At 48.2% G+C, this 16,903-nt stretch overlaps 1 protein-coding gene across 1 annotated transcript in view; it reads left to right on the forward strand.

The window, feature by feature from the left end:
* The window catches only part of POLR3A (RNA polymerase III subunit A), a 53,514-nt gene extending 37,444 nt beyond the window's left edge, over nt 1–16,070 (forward strand). The window contains exons 22-31 of the mRNA XM_050803362.1: nt 3,424–3,510; nt 3,598–3,680; nt 4,231–4,401; nt 6,396–6,489; nt 6,683–6,775; nt 8,167–8,331; nt 8,649–8,813; nt 9,070–9,201; nt 10,950–11,082; nt 13,606–16,070. Coding sequence (XP_050659319.1) covers nt 3,424–3,510; nt 3,598–3,680; nt 4,231–4,401; nt 6,396–6,489; nt 6,683–6,775; nt 8,167–8,331; nt 8,649–8,813; nt 9,070–9,201; nt 10,950–11,082; nt 13,606–13,754 — 1,272 coding nt within the window. The 3' untranslated portion in view covers nt 13,755–16,070. The remainder of the gene's footprint in view (nt 1–3,423; nt 3,511–3,597; nt 3,681–4,230; nt 4,402–6,395; nt 6,490–6,682; nt 6,776–8,166; nt 8,332–8,648; nt 8,814–9,069; nt 9,202–10,949; nt 11,083–13,605) is intronic.
* The last annotated feature ends 833 nt before the right edge of the window (nt 16,071–16,903 follow it).

Consider the following 16,903-nt stretch of genomic DNA (forward strand, 5'->3'; position numbering starts at 1 on the left):
TGCCTGCCAGTAGCCATATTGTGAGTTTGTTCCCTCTAGTATGCATGGGTTGACTCAGTGTGAATTTTTAGCAGATTATTTCACTTTTCATTTCCAAAAAGTGAGCTGTTTTCTTTTTTTTTAATTTTTATTTATTTATTTTTGAGACAGAGTCTTGTTCTGTTATCCAGGCTAGAGTGCAGTGGCGTGATCTCGGCTCACTGCAAGCCCCGCCTCTTGGGTTCATGCCATTCTCCTGCCTCATCCTCCTGAGTAGCTGGGACTACAGGTGCCCGCCACCACGCCCAGCTAATTTTTTGTATTTTTTTTAGTAGAGACGGGGCTTCACCATGTTAGCCAGGATGGTCTCGATCTCCTGATCTCGTGATCCGCCGGCCTCGGCCTCCCCAAGTGCTGGGATTACAGGTGTGAGCCACCACGCCTGGCCTCTTTTTTTTATTTTTAAACCTAATTTCTAGAACCTTTGTGTAGGGAAAGTCATTCAGCAAACCCATGGGAAGCATGTCCATTGGGGTGAAAGCTGAGCTATGTCATTCCCAGTGCCTAAGCCGGCAGATTGTTTTAGGTGTGTTATTTTTACTCCATATGTGTGCACAGTCCCTTGCAGATGAAAACCTTCTGGGTCTAAGGCTTGGCCTTAAGTTCTGCTCCTGTTTTTCCTGTGCCAACAGGTAAGGCAGCTTTTAACAACTGGTGATCAAACAGCAACATCTGGGCCAAGAGGGCTTTCGGGACCTTTCTCAAAAGGACCCAGCCACTGCCAGGCAAAGCCCCCTCTTATACTGAATATACAGAGGAAAAATTCAGTGGCAGCAAGTGCGAATGCCTTTGAATGTTCTGTTAGAGCCGTGCCAGGAGAGGTTGTCCCACTGCCCTCTCCAGCTTTATTTTTCATCTCTGGTTTGCAAAAGGTGACTGTATCTGAAAACATGGTGTCAGACTCATCATTAATAACAAGGACTCTGGAGAGTTTCTCTTTAAAAAGAGTTTCTTGAGAACTCTAAAGTTCTTGTGAATTACTAAAAGTTCTTTTTTTTTTTTTTTTTTTTTTTTTTTCCTGAGACAGAGTCTCACTCTGTCGCCCAGGCTAGGGTGCAGTGGCACGATCTTGGCTCACTGTAACCTCCGCCTCCTGAGTTCAAGTGATTCTCCTGTCTCAGCCTCCCAAATAGCTGGGACTACAGGCACATGCCACCATGCCAGGCTAATTTTTGTATTTTTAGTAGAGACGGGGTTTCACCATGTTGCCCAGCCTGGTCTCGAACTCCTGACCTCAGGTGATCCACCTGCCTCAGCCTCCCAAAGTGCTGGGATTACAGACATGAGCCACCACACCCAGCTGGTAAAACTTCTTAAATAAAAAGCCCTTTCTACGTAGAACAATGATTGGGCTGCGGGGTCACCCTCTGTGGGTCTCTGCACTTTCTCAGTGGGAAGAAAGAGAGTTGGCCAACACAGGCAGTCATGAGAAAGCAGTATTCATGGGAACTGACGGCCAGGATGTGATGGGCCCCTGAGGTAGCCCCTTGGCTGCCTGGGCTCCTGGGAGACAGACGGAATTTCCCAGTAGGCAAAGATTACATTGAAGAAACCCCTGTTCAGAGAAAAGACTTTGAAGAAAGCATCTGACTTCATGGAGAGGTTGGTTGCCTTGGCCAAGCACTGACCTCATTCAGCCCTTCAGTGCCCTCTGCTCTAGGGTGGTGGGACTAAAGCCATGCCACCTCACAGGGAGGTCTTGCCAAGCTGGGCAGCAGCTGGCTGGGAAAGGCATAAGACCATGTGGACACAGATGCTAAGGCTATTTAAACAAGAACATAAAGTTCTAGCGTTTTGCTTGTAGAAAAGGATAGTCACTAGAAATGGCTAGTTAGGAGGCTAATGAGATTTCTTTTTGCAAGGTTAGGACAAAATGGGGCTAGGAAGTCTTAAGCTGTCTGTGGGTACCTTACAGGATTTTATTTTTGCGAAAATGGGCTCCTGGTTCAGGCTTAGGCATTTTCAGCCACACAATAGGCTGAGTGGACTTTGGGCAAGGCATGCTGGCCTTCTCTCTGGGGGACCCTCAGCCTACCCCGAATCAAGAAACAACCTCACGAGGCTTCTTAGCCACCACGTAATGCAGTCTGCCCTCACCCTGCTTGTCCTCCGCGTGTGGGCGTCTGTACTCATCCACCCCCACAGAGCAGCTGGATGCCTGCATTTGGCCAGAGTGCCACTTAAGCTTACTGCCACTGTGATTTCCTTGCTGCTACAAAGGAGGGGCAGTCTATCTCCTCTTCCCCATATTCTCAGAGACTGTCCTGTCCCTGGGCCACACCAGAGCAGCCGATGCCGGCTCCCAGGATAGCAGGATAATGGCCTCTGGAGGACAGTTGCTACTGCATGGTAGGTGCCATCAGCTCACCCTGAGAAGTGCTTTAAGAGCCATTCTACTACCCCGGAGTAGCCCTTGATGATTGACCCACTGTGAGCAGGATGTTAACTGCTCCTCTGTAAGTGCTCCTTCCCTGTGAGCGCTCCCCAGGGGAAGGTGCTGGCTGATCCTGGCTTTAGGAGTGGTGGTGGGCTGGGTCTCTTTCACAGACACACTGTAAATCCTAAAACAGATAGTTTTACCCATTTGAGTGGTCACCAGAAAACCGGAGTCAGGGCTGTAGTCTCTAGCCCTGCTCTGATCTTCCACCTGTGTATTTTTCACCTTCTTGCTCTACTTGGTCATCTTCCCGGGGCTGAGAGTGCTATTCTTAAATACAGTGGGAATCGCAGCATATACCGATGCTTCACATCTGGCTTTGACAGTGGTTCCAGGAATCCTTACAGACTTCTAATTGTGTGTGGGAAGAGAGCATAGGCCTAGGCCTGTGGGGAGAGGTGGTTACCGGAGGGGAAAAGGTAAGCTGGGTTTGGAGAGTGTTTTCTTTGAAATGAAGGTAAGCTCAAAGGGTGTTTTAAATGCATGAACTGTCAACAAAGCTATGCTTTAGTTGGTAGTATTTAAGCTGATCATAATAGCTTCAGAAGAAACCCTCAAAAATTAATCTACAGAAGAGTATAAATGCTGCAGTTGTACCTGTCCTGAACTGTGTTCTTATAGCCCTCGTGGCACATTGGAGAACAAGAATGAAGGCTCCCACATGCTGTGTGGGCTCTGTAGATAGTGCCATGAGAGTGGTTGGAAGAGAAGGCCTTAGAGACACCATAACCAATGGAGTGTGTGTCTGGGGTATGGACAGTGTGGTGTGTTCTTTGGAAAACCACTTTGTAGTAGAAGCAGTATCCAGATTGTGTCCTTTATACTATATATGGAGCTAACACTAAAATATGATAGACTTGTCATATACAACTGAGGTTTATGAAATGAATTATGTCATCTGAATGACTGTGAAACTTACAAATGATGTTTGCTGTGTAATCTTTCAGGAAATAAAAAAATTCATTAAGGGGGTCTCTGAGAAGATCAAGAAAACCAGAGATAAATATGGCATCAATGATAACGGCACAACAGAGGTAATATCCCTCCAAGACATGTTAGAACCCCGAGCTGTTTGCAGGTGCTGCCGGCCCTAACTGTATGCTTGGCTTGTATTCTTCCAGCCCCGTGTGCTGTACCAGCTGGACCGCATCACCCCCACCCAAGTAGAAAAGTTTCTGGAGACCTGTAGGGACAAGTACATGAGGTAGGGATGCTTTTGTCTTGGACTGACTGTCATCCACATAGTTCTCACGTATCCCTTCTGTTTCTCCACGTGTACAAAACCCTGCACCAGCTCACTTGTTAACTGACAGTATTTGATCAGGTTCTGTCACATTTTCTCTAGGGGGTCTGATGAATTGCTAGGCTGAATGCTCCAAGATATGGAAATAATTGCAAGGAAATTTCTTAATGTCTTCTCCCCATGGGGAAACTGCTAATGAATATGGCAGATGCCACTGCTCTGTTTGCCATCAGTACCATTGGTTAGCAGACCACCTAGATTTTCTGCATCTATTACATGCTGACCACAAGTAGCCATGCAGAATTGAGTGGCATTGCCGTCCCCTCTCTGACCATTACTTACCCCTGTCTGCACCTATGCCAGGCTCTTTCTCTGTCACAACCATACCCTTCCCGACCCGAATAGCATCTATATTCTCTGTTGAAAGGTGACAACCAGAAGCCTCTCCCCAGCAGTTTTGCTGGACTTTTCTTTGGCATGCTGCATTCTTATCCATACCTTTGCCTTCTAGGGCACAGATGGAGCCAGGTTCTGCAGTGGGCGCTCTGTGTGCCCAGAGCATTGGTGAGCCAGGCACCCAGATGACCCTGAAGACTTTCCACTTTGCAGGTGTGGCCTCCATGAACATCACCCTGGGCGTGCCCCGGATTAAAGAGATCATCAATGCTTCCAAGGCCATCAGGTGCCTGCTTTCATTTCCCTCTTGTTCCACACATGCCTGTCCTGTTTCTTGAGAAACAATGATCCTCGTGTCACATGCATATGTGTGATATCCTCATAGGACTGTGTCTCAAACTCTGGGTGGCATGCATGCTGTGTTCATCCTATTTTGGTTTTTTAAAAAGCCACTTAAGAAAAAGTCTAAACTGGATACAGTCAAAATAGAAGCAATGTTTTTTTTTTATGGCCACAAGTAACATGAAGAGAAAAAATGTTAAAAATGACTGGAAAAACTGGAGCAATGTGTCAGTGGAGATTTCATCCTTTTGATGTCATTATTCCAGCCTAACTAGGCCTGACTGAAGTGTCTGCCACTTGGCCTGTGGTCATATTCTGTGAGCCCCTGGTGATTTCGTGATAGGATTTCTAGTTGATCTAAGGCTAGAAGAAATAGAAATGTTTTACAGTGCCTTTGATGACAAAAGTCATGATTTTTACCTGTGATCTATATTTAACAAAATAATGATACATAGCATTAAATGAAAGATAGTCAGCTGGGCGCAGTGGCTCACGCCTGTAATCCCAGCACTTTGGGAGGCTGAGGCGGGCGGATGATGAGGTCAGGAGATTGAGACCATCCTGGCTAACACGGTGAAACCCCGTCTCTACTAAAAATACAAAAAATTAGCCAGGCGTAGTGGTTGGCGCCTGTAGTTCCAGCTACTCGGGAGACTGAGGCAGGAGAATGACGTGAACCTGGGAGGCGGAGCTTGCGTTGAACCTAGATCACTCCACTGCATTCCAGCCTGGGCGAGAGAGCGAGACTGTCTCAAGAAAAAAAAGAAAGATAGCCATACTTGGTTGTAGAACCACAACTGTAGACAACCAGGGTGTTAGGAGCTCTGCCTGCCCCTTCTAGGCTGGTCAGATTAGTCAGTCCCAGGTGTGTATTCTGGGGATCCTGTCCAGAACAGTGAGGACAGAAGCTGATGGCCAGTGATCAGAGGAGTTGGAGGTGTTCCTGGAGAAGCGGTGATGGGAGAGGAGAGGGATGAGGGAAATTGTAATATGCAAAAGGTCACTTTACAGGCCAGGCCTGGTGGTTCATGCCTGTAATCCCAGCTCTTTGGCAGGCCAAGGCTGAAGGATCACTTTAGCCCAGGAGTTTGAGACCAGCCCCGGCAACACTGGAAGACCCCAAGCCTACAGAAAATTTAAAAATTAGCCAGGCGTGGTGGTGCACACCTGTGGTTCCAGCTACTTGGGAGGCTGAGGCAGAAGGATCGATTGATCCTCTACCAGGATGTAGAGGCTGCAGTGAGCTGTGATCATGCCGCTACACTCCAGCCTGAAACAGAGCAAGACCCCTTTCAAAAAAAAAAAGTGTGGGTGGTCAGTTCACAGGGAACAGAACTAAAATAACTGCTTGTTACGCTTGTTAGGACCAAAGAAAAACAGGTAGGGATCACTTTTTTTTTTTTTTTTTTTTTTTTTTTGAGACAGAACCTCACTCTGTTGCCAGACTAGAGTGCAGTGGTGCGATCTTGGCTCACTACAACCTCTGCCTCCTGGGTTCAAGCAATGCTCCTACCTCAGCCTCTTGAGTAGCTGGGACTTGGCTAATGTTTGTATTTGTAGTAGAGACAGAGTTTCGCCATGTTGCCCAGGCTGGTCTTGAACTCCTGACCTCAGGTGATCCACCTGTCTTGGCCTCCAAAGTTCTGGGATTACAGGCATGAGCCACCGCACCCAACCAGGGCTCACTTTCTAAGGAAGAATTTTCTGAAAGTCTTTTCATTCACTTCAGGAGTAGATTGCCTGGGGACCACCAAAAATAGTAAGTCTAAATGATAATGTATATGAAGCCCTTAGTAGCATACCTGACAGTAAATATTCAGTAAACTGGCGTTGCTAGTAACATTATGATTCTAAATAGCACTTGGGTTTAACAAAGCAGTGGTCTTCAAACAGGCTCCTCCCTTGTGCTAGCGTCATTTTTCCTTTGCCTCTTGACAGCACTCCAATTATCACAGCACAGCTAGACAAGGATGACGACGCGGATTATGCTCGCCTCGTGAAAGGGAGAATTGAGAAAACCCTCTTGGGAGAGGTAAGAAGAAATCCCTATTGATGACAAGAAAACTAGCTCAGCAACATTGCAAGGAAGTGTGAAAATCAGCTGCCATGGATTGACCAGCCTGTGGCGTCCTCACTACTCCAGCTCTTCAAAAAAAGCAAGCAGTCACATGCTCTTAGGAAAGGGGAAAGCAGCTGATTAACACTCTGATCTTTTGACACTCCAGATTTCCGAGTATATTGAAGAAGTGTTTCTTCCTGATGACTGCTTTATTCTCGTCAAACTCTCCCTGGAACGGATTAGACTTCTGAGACTGGAAGTGAGTCACATAATTAAATGTAGAGAGGAAGTCATCCTGTTAGTCCCAAGATAGGTACTGATAAACTAGGGCAAGAGCTAAGCAAGGCAGAGGAAGCATTGCAGAAGCTTCTGTTTGGTTTCTAGTTTTTGTGATTCTGTCGTCCCCTCACATTTTCTCTTTCTAAACCTGACCTTGATACAAATATAGCCATCTAACGACACACAGGAAATTAGTTGAAATCTTGTGCAGACCACAATAGCAGTTCACTGTGACACGGTGTTATGATAAGTGGTCTTGTTGTCCCCTCTTCCCAGTGTCTGGAAGGACCCTAGGGCTGGCTCTCTTACTCATCTGTGGGTCCCCAGCGCCCAGCATGGCAGCTAGCCTAGGAAGTTCCGTAAATGTGTTTAGATGGGGAGATTAACCTGGCTTCTTAAACTGGAATGCACGGGTAGTAGGCAACATTTGAAAGATGATCCACCTTTCTCACAAACAGACCAACTTGGGGTGCAAACTGAGTAACTTCCCAACACCCTCTTCTTTCTCTCGGGTAGTTAAAGCTGTACTAGCCCTTAAAACACATTCTGGGGAGGCCAAGACGGGCGGATCACGAGGTCAGGAGATCGAGACCATCCTGGCTAACACGGTGAAACCCCGTCTCTACTAAAAATACAAAAAATGAGCCGGGCGAGGTGGCGGGCGCCTGTAGTCCCAGCTACTCGGGAGGCTGAGGCAGGAGAATGGCGTGAACCCGGGAGGCGGAGCTTGCAGTGAGCTGACATCCGGCCACTGCACTCCAGCTTGGGCGACAGAGCGAGACTCCGTCTCAAAAAAAAAAAAAAAAAAACATATTCTGTCAGTTCGTTCTCTCACGCACCAAGGTCATATGTTACCCATGTAACAGATGACTCTGAAATGCAGCAACCTGCTCTCCAGTTTGGGGATTTCTCTAGCCTGTCTCTTGCTGCCTGCCTTGCGGCTCTTTTGCAGAAGAGCTGAGTTGCATCCAGGAATGTAGCAAGTGAACCACTGTGGAAATGTCAGGTAAAGGGGAGGCCCCACAGAAGCTTTTAATCAGCCTGGCCTCCAACCTCCAGCCTCCCTAGAGCTTCCCACAGAGGCTGCATGTGTTGCCGTGAATTGAGCATGAATTTTCAAGGGCAAATATTTTGTTGTGGGTGAAAAAAAAAAGCTATTTTTATGAGTAACGCACAGATATATATACATAATACATAAAACAGATATGTAGTATATCTATGGTATTAAATTCATGGTGCGGGTGGGAGGTGTTTAGAACAAACCTGACTAAAAGGACTTCTTAGAGGGGCAATAATGAAATAAAGGATGAAAAACACTGGAATCGAAGCCCTCAAACCTCTCAGTAACACCTACTCCTGGCCATGTTGCAGGTGAACGCTGAGACAGTGCGATATTCCATCTGTACGTCCAAGCTCCGCGTGAAGCCCGGCGACGTGGCTGTTCACGGTGAGGCTGTGGTGTGTGTCACCCCCAGAGAGAACAGCAAGAGCTCCATGTACTACGTGCTGCAGTTCCTGAAAGAAGATCTCCCCAAGGTGAAACAGGAGTCGCTTCTCATGGAGACCCAGCATCTCCCTGTGGTGTGACACCCAGGGCTGGGACTCAAGGGCTTTGTCACTTAGTCCCATTTCTTCATTTCTTCTTGGCCGTATCCCCAAGGAGTTAGTCTGTTAGATTCCTCTCTGCTCTGTCAAAAAACTGATGTTAGAAAGAGGCGTAGTCCCCTCCCTTATCCCTAAAACTAGCTCTAGTGTGTCACAGATGACCACTGCTGAAAGCTGGGGTGATCAAGGTGATCATCCCAGGGCATGGCTCACACCGTCCTCACAGCCTTCTCTGTCTCTGAATCCAGGTGGTGGTGCAGGGCATTCCAGAGGTGTCCAGAGCTGTCATACACATTGATGAGCAGAGTGGAAAGGAGAAGTACAAGCTTCTGGTGGAAGGTGATAACCTGCGGGCAGTCATGGCCACGCACGGTGTGAAGGGCACCCGAACCACCTCCAATAACACCTATGAGGTACTGCTTACCCCACGGAGTCGCCTTAGGGTTAGGTTGTCTTCCTTGTGCCATCTGCAGGCCTTCCACTGGTTCCCAGCATACTTCTCTCACCATCCCATTTGCCCTGGGTCTACAACTAAAAATTGCCCAGTAATCCATTTCTGGAAAACGGCACAGGGTTTGCTTTGAACTTGGAGGGCAGAGGAGGAAGTGGAGAGAATTTGCAGTGGCCTCACAAAAGTGGCTGCTTCTGCTCATTCCTTTCTCTCTGTAGGTGGAGAAAACTCTGGGCATCGAGGCTGCCCGGACAACCATCATCAATGAAATCCAGTACACCATGGTGAACCACGGCATGAGCATCGACAGGAGGCACGTGATGCTGCTCTCCGACCTCATGACCTACAAGGTGTGTGGCAGGAGGCCCCCGGGCTGCCTGGGCGTCTCGAAACTCACTTTCAGGAGAATAAGCCTGTGGAGTTTCTAAGACATGTAGAATGCGCCGCTGTGAGGACCATCAGAGAGGGAAAATAAGATGTGAACATTGCTCAAAAACCAAAGTATGCTGATCAGGCTGCGTGTCCTGGTCAAATCCCAGTATGAGAATTACAGCCTCATGGCAAACTCACAGCCAGTTGGTGGAGTGAAGAGAGCTGGAGCTTGGTTCCGTTCTTATCCTGAGTGTCATCCATCCTAAAGCAAAATTAGCCATTGCCAAAACCCAGAGAGTCCCATGGCAAGTTGAGGTGTTTCTTTCTTTTTTTTTTTTTTTTTTGAGACGGAGTCTTGCTCTGTCGCCCAGGCTGGAGTGCAGTGGCCGGATCTCAGCTCACTGCAAGCCCCGCCTCCTGGGTTCACGCCATTCTCCTGCCTCAGCCTCCCGAGTAGCTGGGACTACAGACGCCCACCACCTCGCCCGGCTAGTTTTTTGTATTTTTTAGTAGAGACGGGGTTTCACTGGGTTAGCCAGGATGGTCTCGATCTCCTGACCTCATGATCCGCCCGTCTCGGCCTCCCAAAGTGCTGGGATTACAGGCTTGAGCCACTGCGCCCGGCCAAGGTGTTTCTTTCTTATCAAACCCATCCATCACTCTTCTGTAGCCATTCCCAGGAAAGAATAAGTTAACATGATCTGAAGTTGGGGGCGGGAGGCTGAGGTGGGTTGGTGTTTTGATTTTTTTTCCTCTCTTTTCCAAAACAATGTATTTCCCTCTAGCTGTGCCTTAGGGCAGCAGGTTTTCATAAGGCTTCCCCAAACAAGTTGATAGTGTATTACAGAATATTTGGAAACCAGGTGAGGGGCCGGTTGCGGTGGCTCAAGCCTGTAATCCCAGCACTTTGGGAGACCGAGACGGGCGGATCACGAGGTCAGGAGATCGAGACCATCCTGGCTAACATGGTGAAACCCCGTCTATACTAAAAAATACAAAAAACTAGCCAGGCGAGGTGGCGGGCATCTGTAGTCCCAGCTACTCAGGAGGCTGAGGCAGGAGAATGGCGTGAACCCGGGAGGCGGAGCTTGCAGTGAGCTGAGATCCGGCCACTGCACTCCAGCCTGGGCGACAGAGCGAGACTCCGTCTCCTAAAAAAAAAAAAAAAACCAGGTGAGGGAAATGGCTGTCGGTTCGACATCTTCTGTGAAGTCCTATTCTCTATGCATCTTTTACTTTAGTTGCAGGAAACTGTGTGTGTGCAGTTTTTGTTCTGACTTTTTGTTTAACATCACAAATATTTTCCATCTTGTTTCATGGTTTTAATAAATATACTTTTTAAATTATGGCATAATATTCCTTTGAAGAGAATTATCTAAATTTAATTATCTTCATACTTGAGGTTTTTACATTTTTTTTTTTTAGTTCTTTGAGCCATAAGAAATCTCTTCAGAAGTACTCCCCTTTTTTAAAGTTAGTCTCTGAATTCTAGTTCTTAATTCTTTGTTCTGATGGCATCTGGACACGAGTGTGAAGTTCCATGTTGCCGATGACTGACCACCTCAGTGGCACACAGAGGGCGGACACATAGCTCCCCAGGGCCTTTCACACCTGACGTTGGGTCTTGGAGGATTTTTGTTGATTGTATTGAAGGTGCACCGTGCTTTGGTTTCAAGCTTTTGCCATTGGCGTGAGTACCACCGTGACTCTTTCCCACTTGACGCAGGGTGAAGTCCTGGGCATCACTAGGTTTGGCCTGGCCAAGATGAAGGAGAGTGTGCTGATGCTGGCCTCCTTTGAGAAGACAGCTGACCATCTCTTTGACGCTGCCTACTTCGGGCAGAAGGACTCCGTGTGCGGTAGGTTTGATGTTTCTATGAACAGCATCAAAGGCCTTTACTATTTACGACTTAGACCATGTCTAGGCTTCTAAGGGAATGAAAGAAACTGAGTGGCAGAGCATTTATTTTTTCAAGAATAATGTCATAGATCATGAATTGGAACTGCTGGATCTTTTATCTCCAAAGCCTGACTGTAGCATCCTGCATCCCCATTTACATTTGTTGGATGACTTCCCTCTGTCAGCACAGATGGTTTTTGGTCCAAGAAGAAAAGAGCAACCCTGAGCATGTAAGAATTTTTCTAGCCCTTGACTTTGTAGTTAGCCACACTTCTCCTGACCCCTGTGTATGACACCAGGGCTGACAGGAGAGGGTACTGGCTGGGCACTGGGCAGAGCAGAGTGTCCTGCTGTCCTTGGGAGGTAGCCATCGATGCCTGCTCAGCCCCTGTGCCAGGCATCATATGTGCTAAGTATGTCAACCCACCGTTGGGGTGTGGATATTAAGCCCTTTGACAAGTCAGAAGACCCAGGTGACCTAGCTTGCTGTCGAGTCTACCAGCAGAGCTTTGCTCTGCACCATGCCTCATCCCCACCACTCAACAAAGCATGGCTCTGATGGGGCTGTACTGGCCTGCGGGAGAGGGAGCATGAGGGGAATTCTCCCCAATGTCTGGCTTCCCTGCGTCTTCCATGAGACCACCACTGACTGCTGAGCTTTGCTCGAGCCTTTCTGATTCCACAGGAAGACCCTGCAGGCCTGCGGTGGGAGCTGGTGAGGGGCTGGAGTTCGGGAGGGTCAGCAGCCTGCCCCAGGGCACACGCTAATCAGGCCCACAGAGATTCCAAGTCTGGCTGCCGTTTCCAGGCCAGAGCTCTGCTTCCCAGTAGCCCTTTGCTGTCTCACCTCCTGCTCTTGTATAGATTGGCATCATTAGAGTGTATACCTATTTTTTGCCTCTAAGATTAACTTTCTCTTTTCAAAAGGGACATGGATTGGAGATGGAGGGAAAGAAATATTACATAATTCTTTAAGGTAAAGAAGGATGAGAGCCGGGCATGGTGTTGCTGTCGTCCCAGCTACTCAGGAGGCTGAGGCAGGACAATCACTTGAGCCCAGGAGTTTGAGGCCAGCCTGGGCCACATAATGAGACCTCATGTCTATTTAAATATTTTTAAAAAACAAGCGTGGGCCAGGCATGGTGGCTCACGCCTGTAATCCCAACACTTTGGGAGGCCGAGGCGGGTGGATCACAAGGTCAGGAGTTTGAGACCAGCCTGGCCGAGATGGTGAAACCCCATCTCTACTAAAAAATACAAAAATTAGCCGGGCACAGGGGCAGGCGCCTGTAATCCCAGCTACTCGGGAGGCTGAGGCAGGAGAATCTCTTGAACCCAGGAGGCAGAGGTTGCAATAAGCCGAGATCGCACCACGGCACTTTTAGCCTGAGTGACAGAACAGGACTCCGTCTCAAAAAAAAAAAAAAAAAAAAAAAAAAAACCGAGCATGAAGGGAAAGAAAAAGGAGCAGCAGTTAGAGTGGGGCAAGAGGGAGGTACAGGGAAGACTGGAAGAAGGCCCAGGGCCAGGAGAAGAACGAGTCTGCCTGACAACAGGGCTGAGACCCAGCACTCAAGCCTGACACCTGGAAACCGGGCCTTTGCTGCAGCTCTGCGGCCCCACACACCACCACCCACGACCTCTCTCCACCACCAACCTCCTCGACTGCCTGGCTGCCACCCCACCCGCAATTTGAAGTTTTCCCCTCCTCCTGGTCTTTCAGCACATTGTAACCCCGTGTTCGCCCTCATTGCATGTTGGTCTTTAGTTGTTTGCCTGTCTGGTTCCTTGTTAGCACAAAGTCTAGAAGACAGTAGCCATGTGCTTGCTCGTCGTAGACTCAAGGCTTATGCCAGGTTGACATGGGTTTGGAGAAAGAATCTGCACCACCCCCTTGCTCCTGTAACTCTATAGGTGCCCTGCCTTCCGGGTGTTTCTCATCAGGGCTGTAGATCATCAAGGCTCAGATGCTCTTAAGCCTGGCCTGGCCCCTTCCCCTGAGCACAGCTAACAGCTGCCTGCTGCAGTTTCCGAGGGGATTGTATTCTGCTCACTACTGTCCCAGTTGTTTGCTTTTCTTGTAGGCTCTAAGCTAAGGAAGCACTGGGTGGCAAACTTAGAGTTTCCTGAGCATCCTTTCGTATTCTTGCTAAGCTGTATTCTCAAAGGCACGGCCCTCCCAGGGTGCCTTTGGCTCAGGTGGGAGAGGAGAACTGGTGGAGCTGACTCTCTCCAACAAACTCCTAGGCTGTGAGCAGGCACTGCCCTACCCTGAAAGCACATAATCCCCCCGGCCTGCACTCCACAGCCACCCTTCTTTTCTAGATTGGAAGGAAAGGGATTTTCCAGAGTTCAGCCAGTTGATGTGGAGTGGTGCTGGGACTCACATCCTAATTTTCTGACACTTAAGCCAATAGTCTGTCTTCCTGAAAATGTAGCTTGTGTTTAGAGGCTCTCTGATGTTCATTCTGGTTGGTTTCAGGGGTGTCTGAGTGTATCATCATGGGAATCCCAATGAACATTGGAACCGGGCTCTTCAAGCTGCTCCACAAGGCCGACAGAGACCCGAACCCCCCCAAGAGGCCCCTGATTTTCGACACAAATGAATTCCACATCCCCCTTGTCACATAGTCCAAGGAAAGAGGGGACCATGCCAGACCTTCACTCCTTGTCCTGTCTGCAGCTCATGTGAAGAGTTTTGTGCTCCCTGGGACGGGGGTCCTGAGGTCCCCACCTGTGCCAGCAATCAGAAAAGCCCCCTTGGCATCCCCAGGAGCGGCTCCTCCTCTGATAGGGCGCAGCTCACACCAGTGACCCTGACTGTGCCATACTGCTCGGGAGAGCTGAGGGTTTTTTTGTTTGCTTGCTTGAAACTCAATCTATGGACGGCCCCACAGCTCCTGCACACCCTGCCTACCTGGACTTAAGGCCCAGCCAGGTGTCATGGCCCATCCCAGCTCACTGCATACATCCATCGGCTCCCCGTGGTGTCTTCACACCTGACGGTGAGCCAGGCCTGAGCCCCACACAGGCCAGGGCACGTTCGTGGATTTTCCATTCCTTGGTCTTGCTGGAATCTCTCAATGTGACATACTCATGTAAATATTGTTACTATTATTTATTTGTTCCAGTTGAGGGATTTGGAATTTTTGTTATTTTAGTTTTATTTTTGAAACCAAGCATCTATAGAAACCAAGAAAGCCAGCATGTAAGCGTCACTGGAAAAACTGGTTTAAGCAAATAGAGCCATCTGGGATTTGTAACTGAGCTGCAACTGTCATGAGGCCCAGGCAGCTCTGTAACATCTTCTGTAGATGCCCCTGGCTACCCTGTTTTCATCTACCTCAGACCCCTATCATGGGGCTCTACCCTGTGACAAGAGCCAAACCCATTCTCCATGGCCTATGGAAGCCTCACTGGAGTTTGGAGCCTGCTGCGATGGGGATGAGATTTTTTTTTATAGAATTATACTTACATTCCTTGGATGATCTCTAGTTGATTTCTGAAGTTCTGAGTTGATGCTGTTAAGGTACCTGGGGTAGCCATTGGTTCTTGGATCTGTGTTAGAATGAGTGCTTTCCCTTCATACTGATGAGATTGTGGATTAGGAATTCTTGACCTAAGTGATTTTTGGCCAGTGGTTGGGTTTAACATTCTATTAAAATTTGTAGTTTGGGCTGGGTGCTGTGGCTCACACCTATAATCCCAGCACTTTGGGAGGCTGAGGAGGGTGGATCGCTTGAGCCCAGGAGTTTGAGAGCAGCCTGGGCAACATGACAAAACCCCGTCTCTACAAAGAGTACAAAAATTAGCCAGGCATGGTGGCGCATGCCTGCAGTCCCTGCTACTGGGGAGGCTGAGGTGGAAGGTTCACTTGAGCCTGGGAGGTGAAGGTTGTAATGAGCCAAGATCGTGCCACTACACTCCAGCCTGGGCAACAAAGCAAGACCTTGTCTCAAAAAAAAAAAAAATAAATAAGCTTAAAAAAATTAATTAATTCTTATAAAAAATTGTAGTTTGACTTTATGATTTCCCTGCATCTATAAGGTAGACCTATTAACTTCTCTTGGGGTATCAGTGACGTGAAAAAATGCCATTTTTCTTAATGTTTAACCCCCCTTTATCTTTCAGTTGAGCTAAAGCCGGGTTTAGGACAAAGGATTAAGTTTGTTAATGAACACGAATTCAGGGCTTCTACTTGAGACCCCATTGAGATCACTGCTTCTCATGTAACCCGGGAAGAGCCATAAAGGGGCACCCCCCACCCCAACTGCCTTCCTGGAAGCGTGCCTGGGAAGTAAGCTGTAGGCTTGATCTGAGCCAGGACCACTGGGATCCGTGCAAAGACCAGGGGAGGGTAGAATTGAATCATGGGAGGGAACTCCGACACCCGTTTTCTTCTGCGGGTGACGCACACTTTAAATGGAAGAGAGGTTGTGGCTATAACTTGTGGCTGGGAATAATAAAGATGGCACCGCCAAGGAGCCTCATCTTGCTTGAGTGAGTACTCAGTTGGGTGCTGCAGAGTCTTGAGTCTGTGTGAGACGTGTGTGATTGTGATGGGTGCGGATCAGCATAGAGCACTTGGGAACAAGGCAGACCTTGGAGCAGAATGGTTATGTGAAGGGTCACATCACCCATGGGAAATCATACGTCCTGGAGGTGCTGGTCCTCCTCCTGGAACTGCCAGCCTTGCTAGGACTGTCAACATCAACAGCATTGCCTGGTAAACCCTACTGTCTGTGCTCCCCACTGTGTCCCATGACTGGTATTAAAATTCTCCCTACTATGATCATCTGCCCTGCCCAGGCATTGGGCTTTATGCCAGCACAGAGCCCAAAGTCCAGGGAGCAGCACATCTTCAAGCATGAGAGCTCAATCAAAGGGTTACATTTGAGTCTCTGTACCTGCTTGGAAGAAATAAAAATATGCGTGAATTCCATCTCATCCATGAACAGTTACATATTCTTGACTAGCAGTCTGTCCAGTTCTTTGCCATTTTTATGTCTTTTTTACAAGGGAGATTAAAATAGCTCCTGACTCAGTTACAGCCCCCTGCTGTGTTCAGCACTTTAGGAGTGGGAGTGACATTCTGGACTCTTTCAGTATGTTTGTCAGTTAAACTATGGTGCCATGTTTCTATTTCAGGGTTTACCCATGTGTATTCACATTGATTCTTGTCTGATTGAACCTGGCATTGTATGTTTATTTTTCTTGATTTTTGCTATCTGTTGGACCTCTTTATTTTTCAACCACAACCCAAGGGAGGAAATATTTGCGTTACCTAAAACCATAGCAGAATAATCCTTGTGGGTTGTGAAAAAGGATGTTGGTCTTATATGGGCTGTAACTCCTAGAATGAGAACCAGGAGCTCACCTCTCCGGGCGCTGGCAGTCAACAGTGAATGCCCCTGTTACCCCCACCCCTGTGACTTAGAAATGTAGGAAATAAAGTGCCCCCTGAGCTAATCCAGCCCCAGTAGGAGGCACTGAAAGGACTCACGTCTAGAGTCTGGAAGCGCCACCTGGCCAGGATCAGGTGCATAGCTTAACTTTTCTTTTATTCATTCAACAAAGATTTAAGGCCTGCTACTTCCAAGGCACTGTTCTAGGCATTAGGGGTGCAGCAGTAAACACAACAGGTGAATTAGATGTTAATACATCTGGCCAGGCGCAGTGGCTCACGCCCGTAATTCCAGCACTTTGGGAGGCCAAGGCGAGCGGATCACCTGAGGTCAGGAGTTGGAGACCAGCCTGGCCAACGTGGTGAAACCCTGTCT

This window comes from Macaca thibetana, chromosome 9 (assembly GCF_024542745.1).
Source record: "Macaca thibetana thibetana isolate TM-01 chromosome 9, ASM2454274v1, whole genome shotgun sequence".
NCBI classification, from domain to species: domain Eukaryota; kingdom Metazoa; phylum Chordata; class Mammalia; order Primates; family Cercopithecidae; genus Macaca; species Macaca thibetana.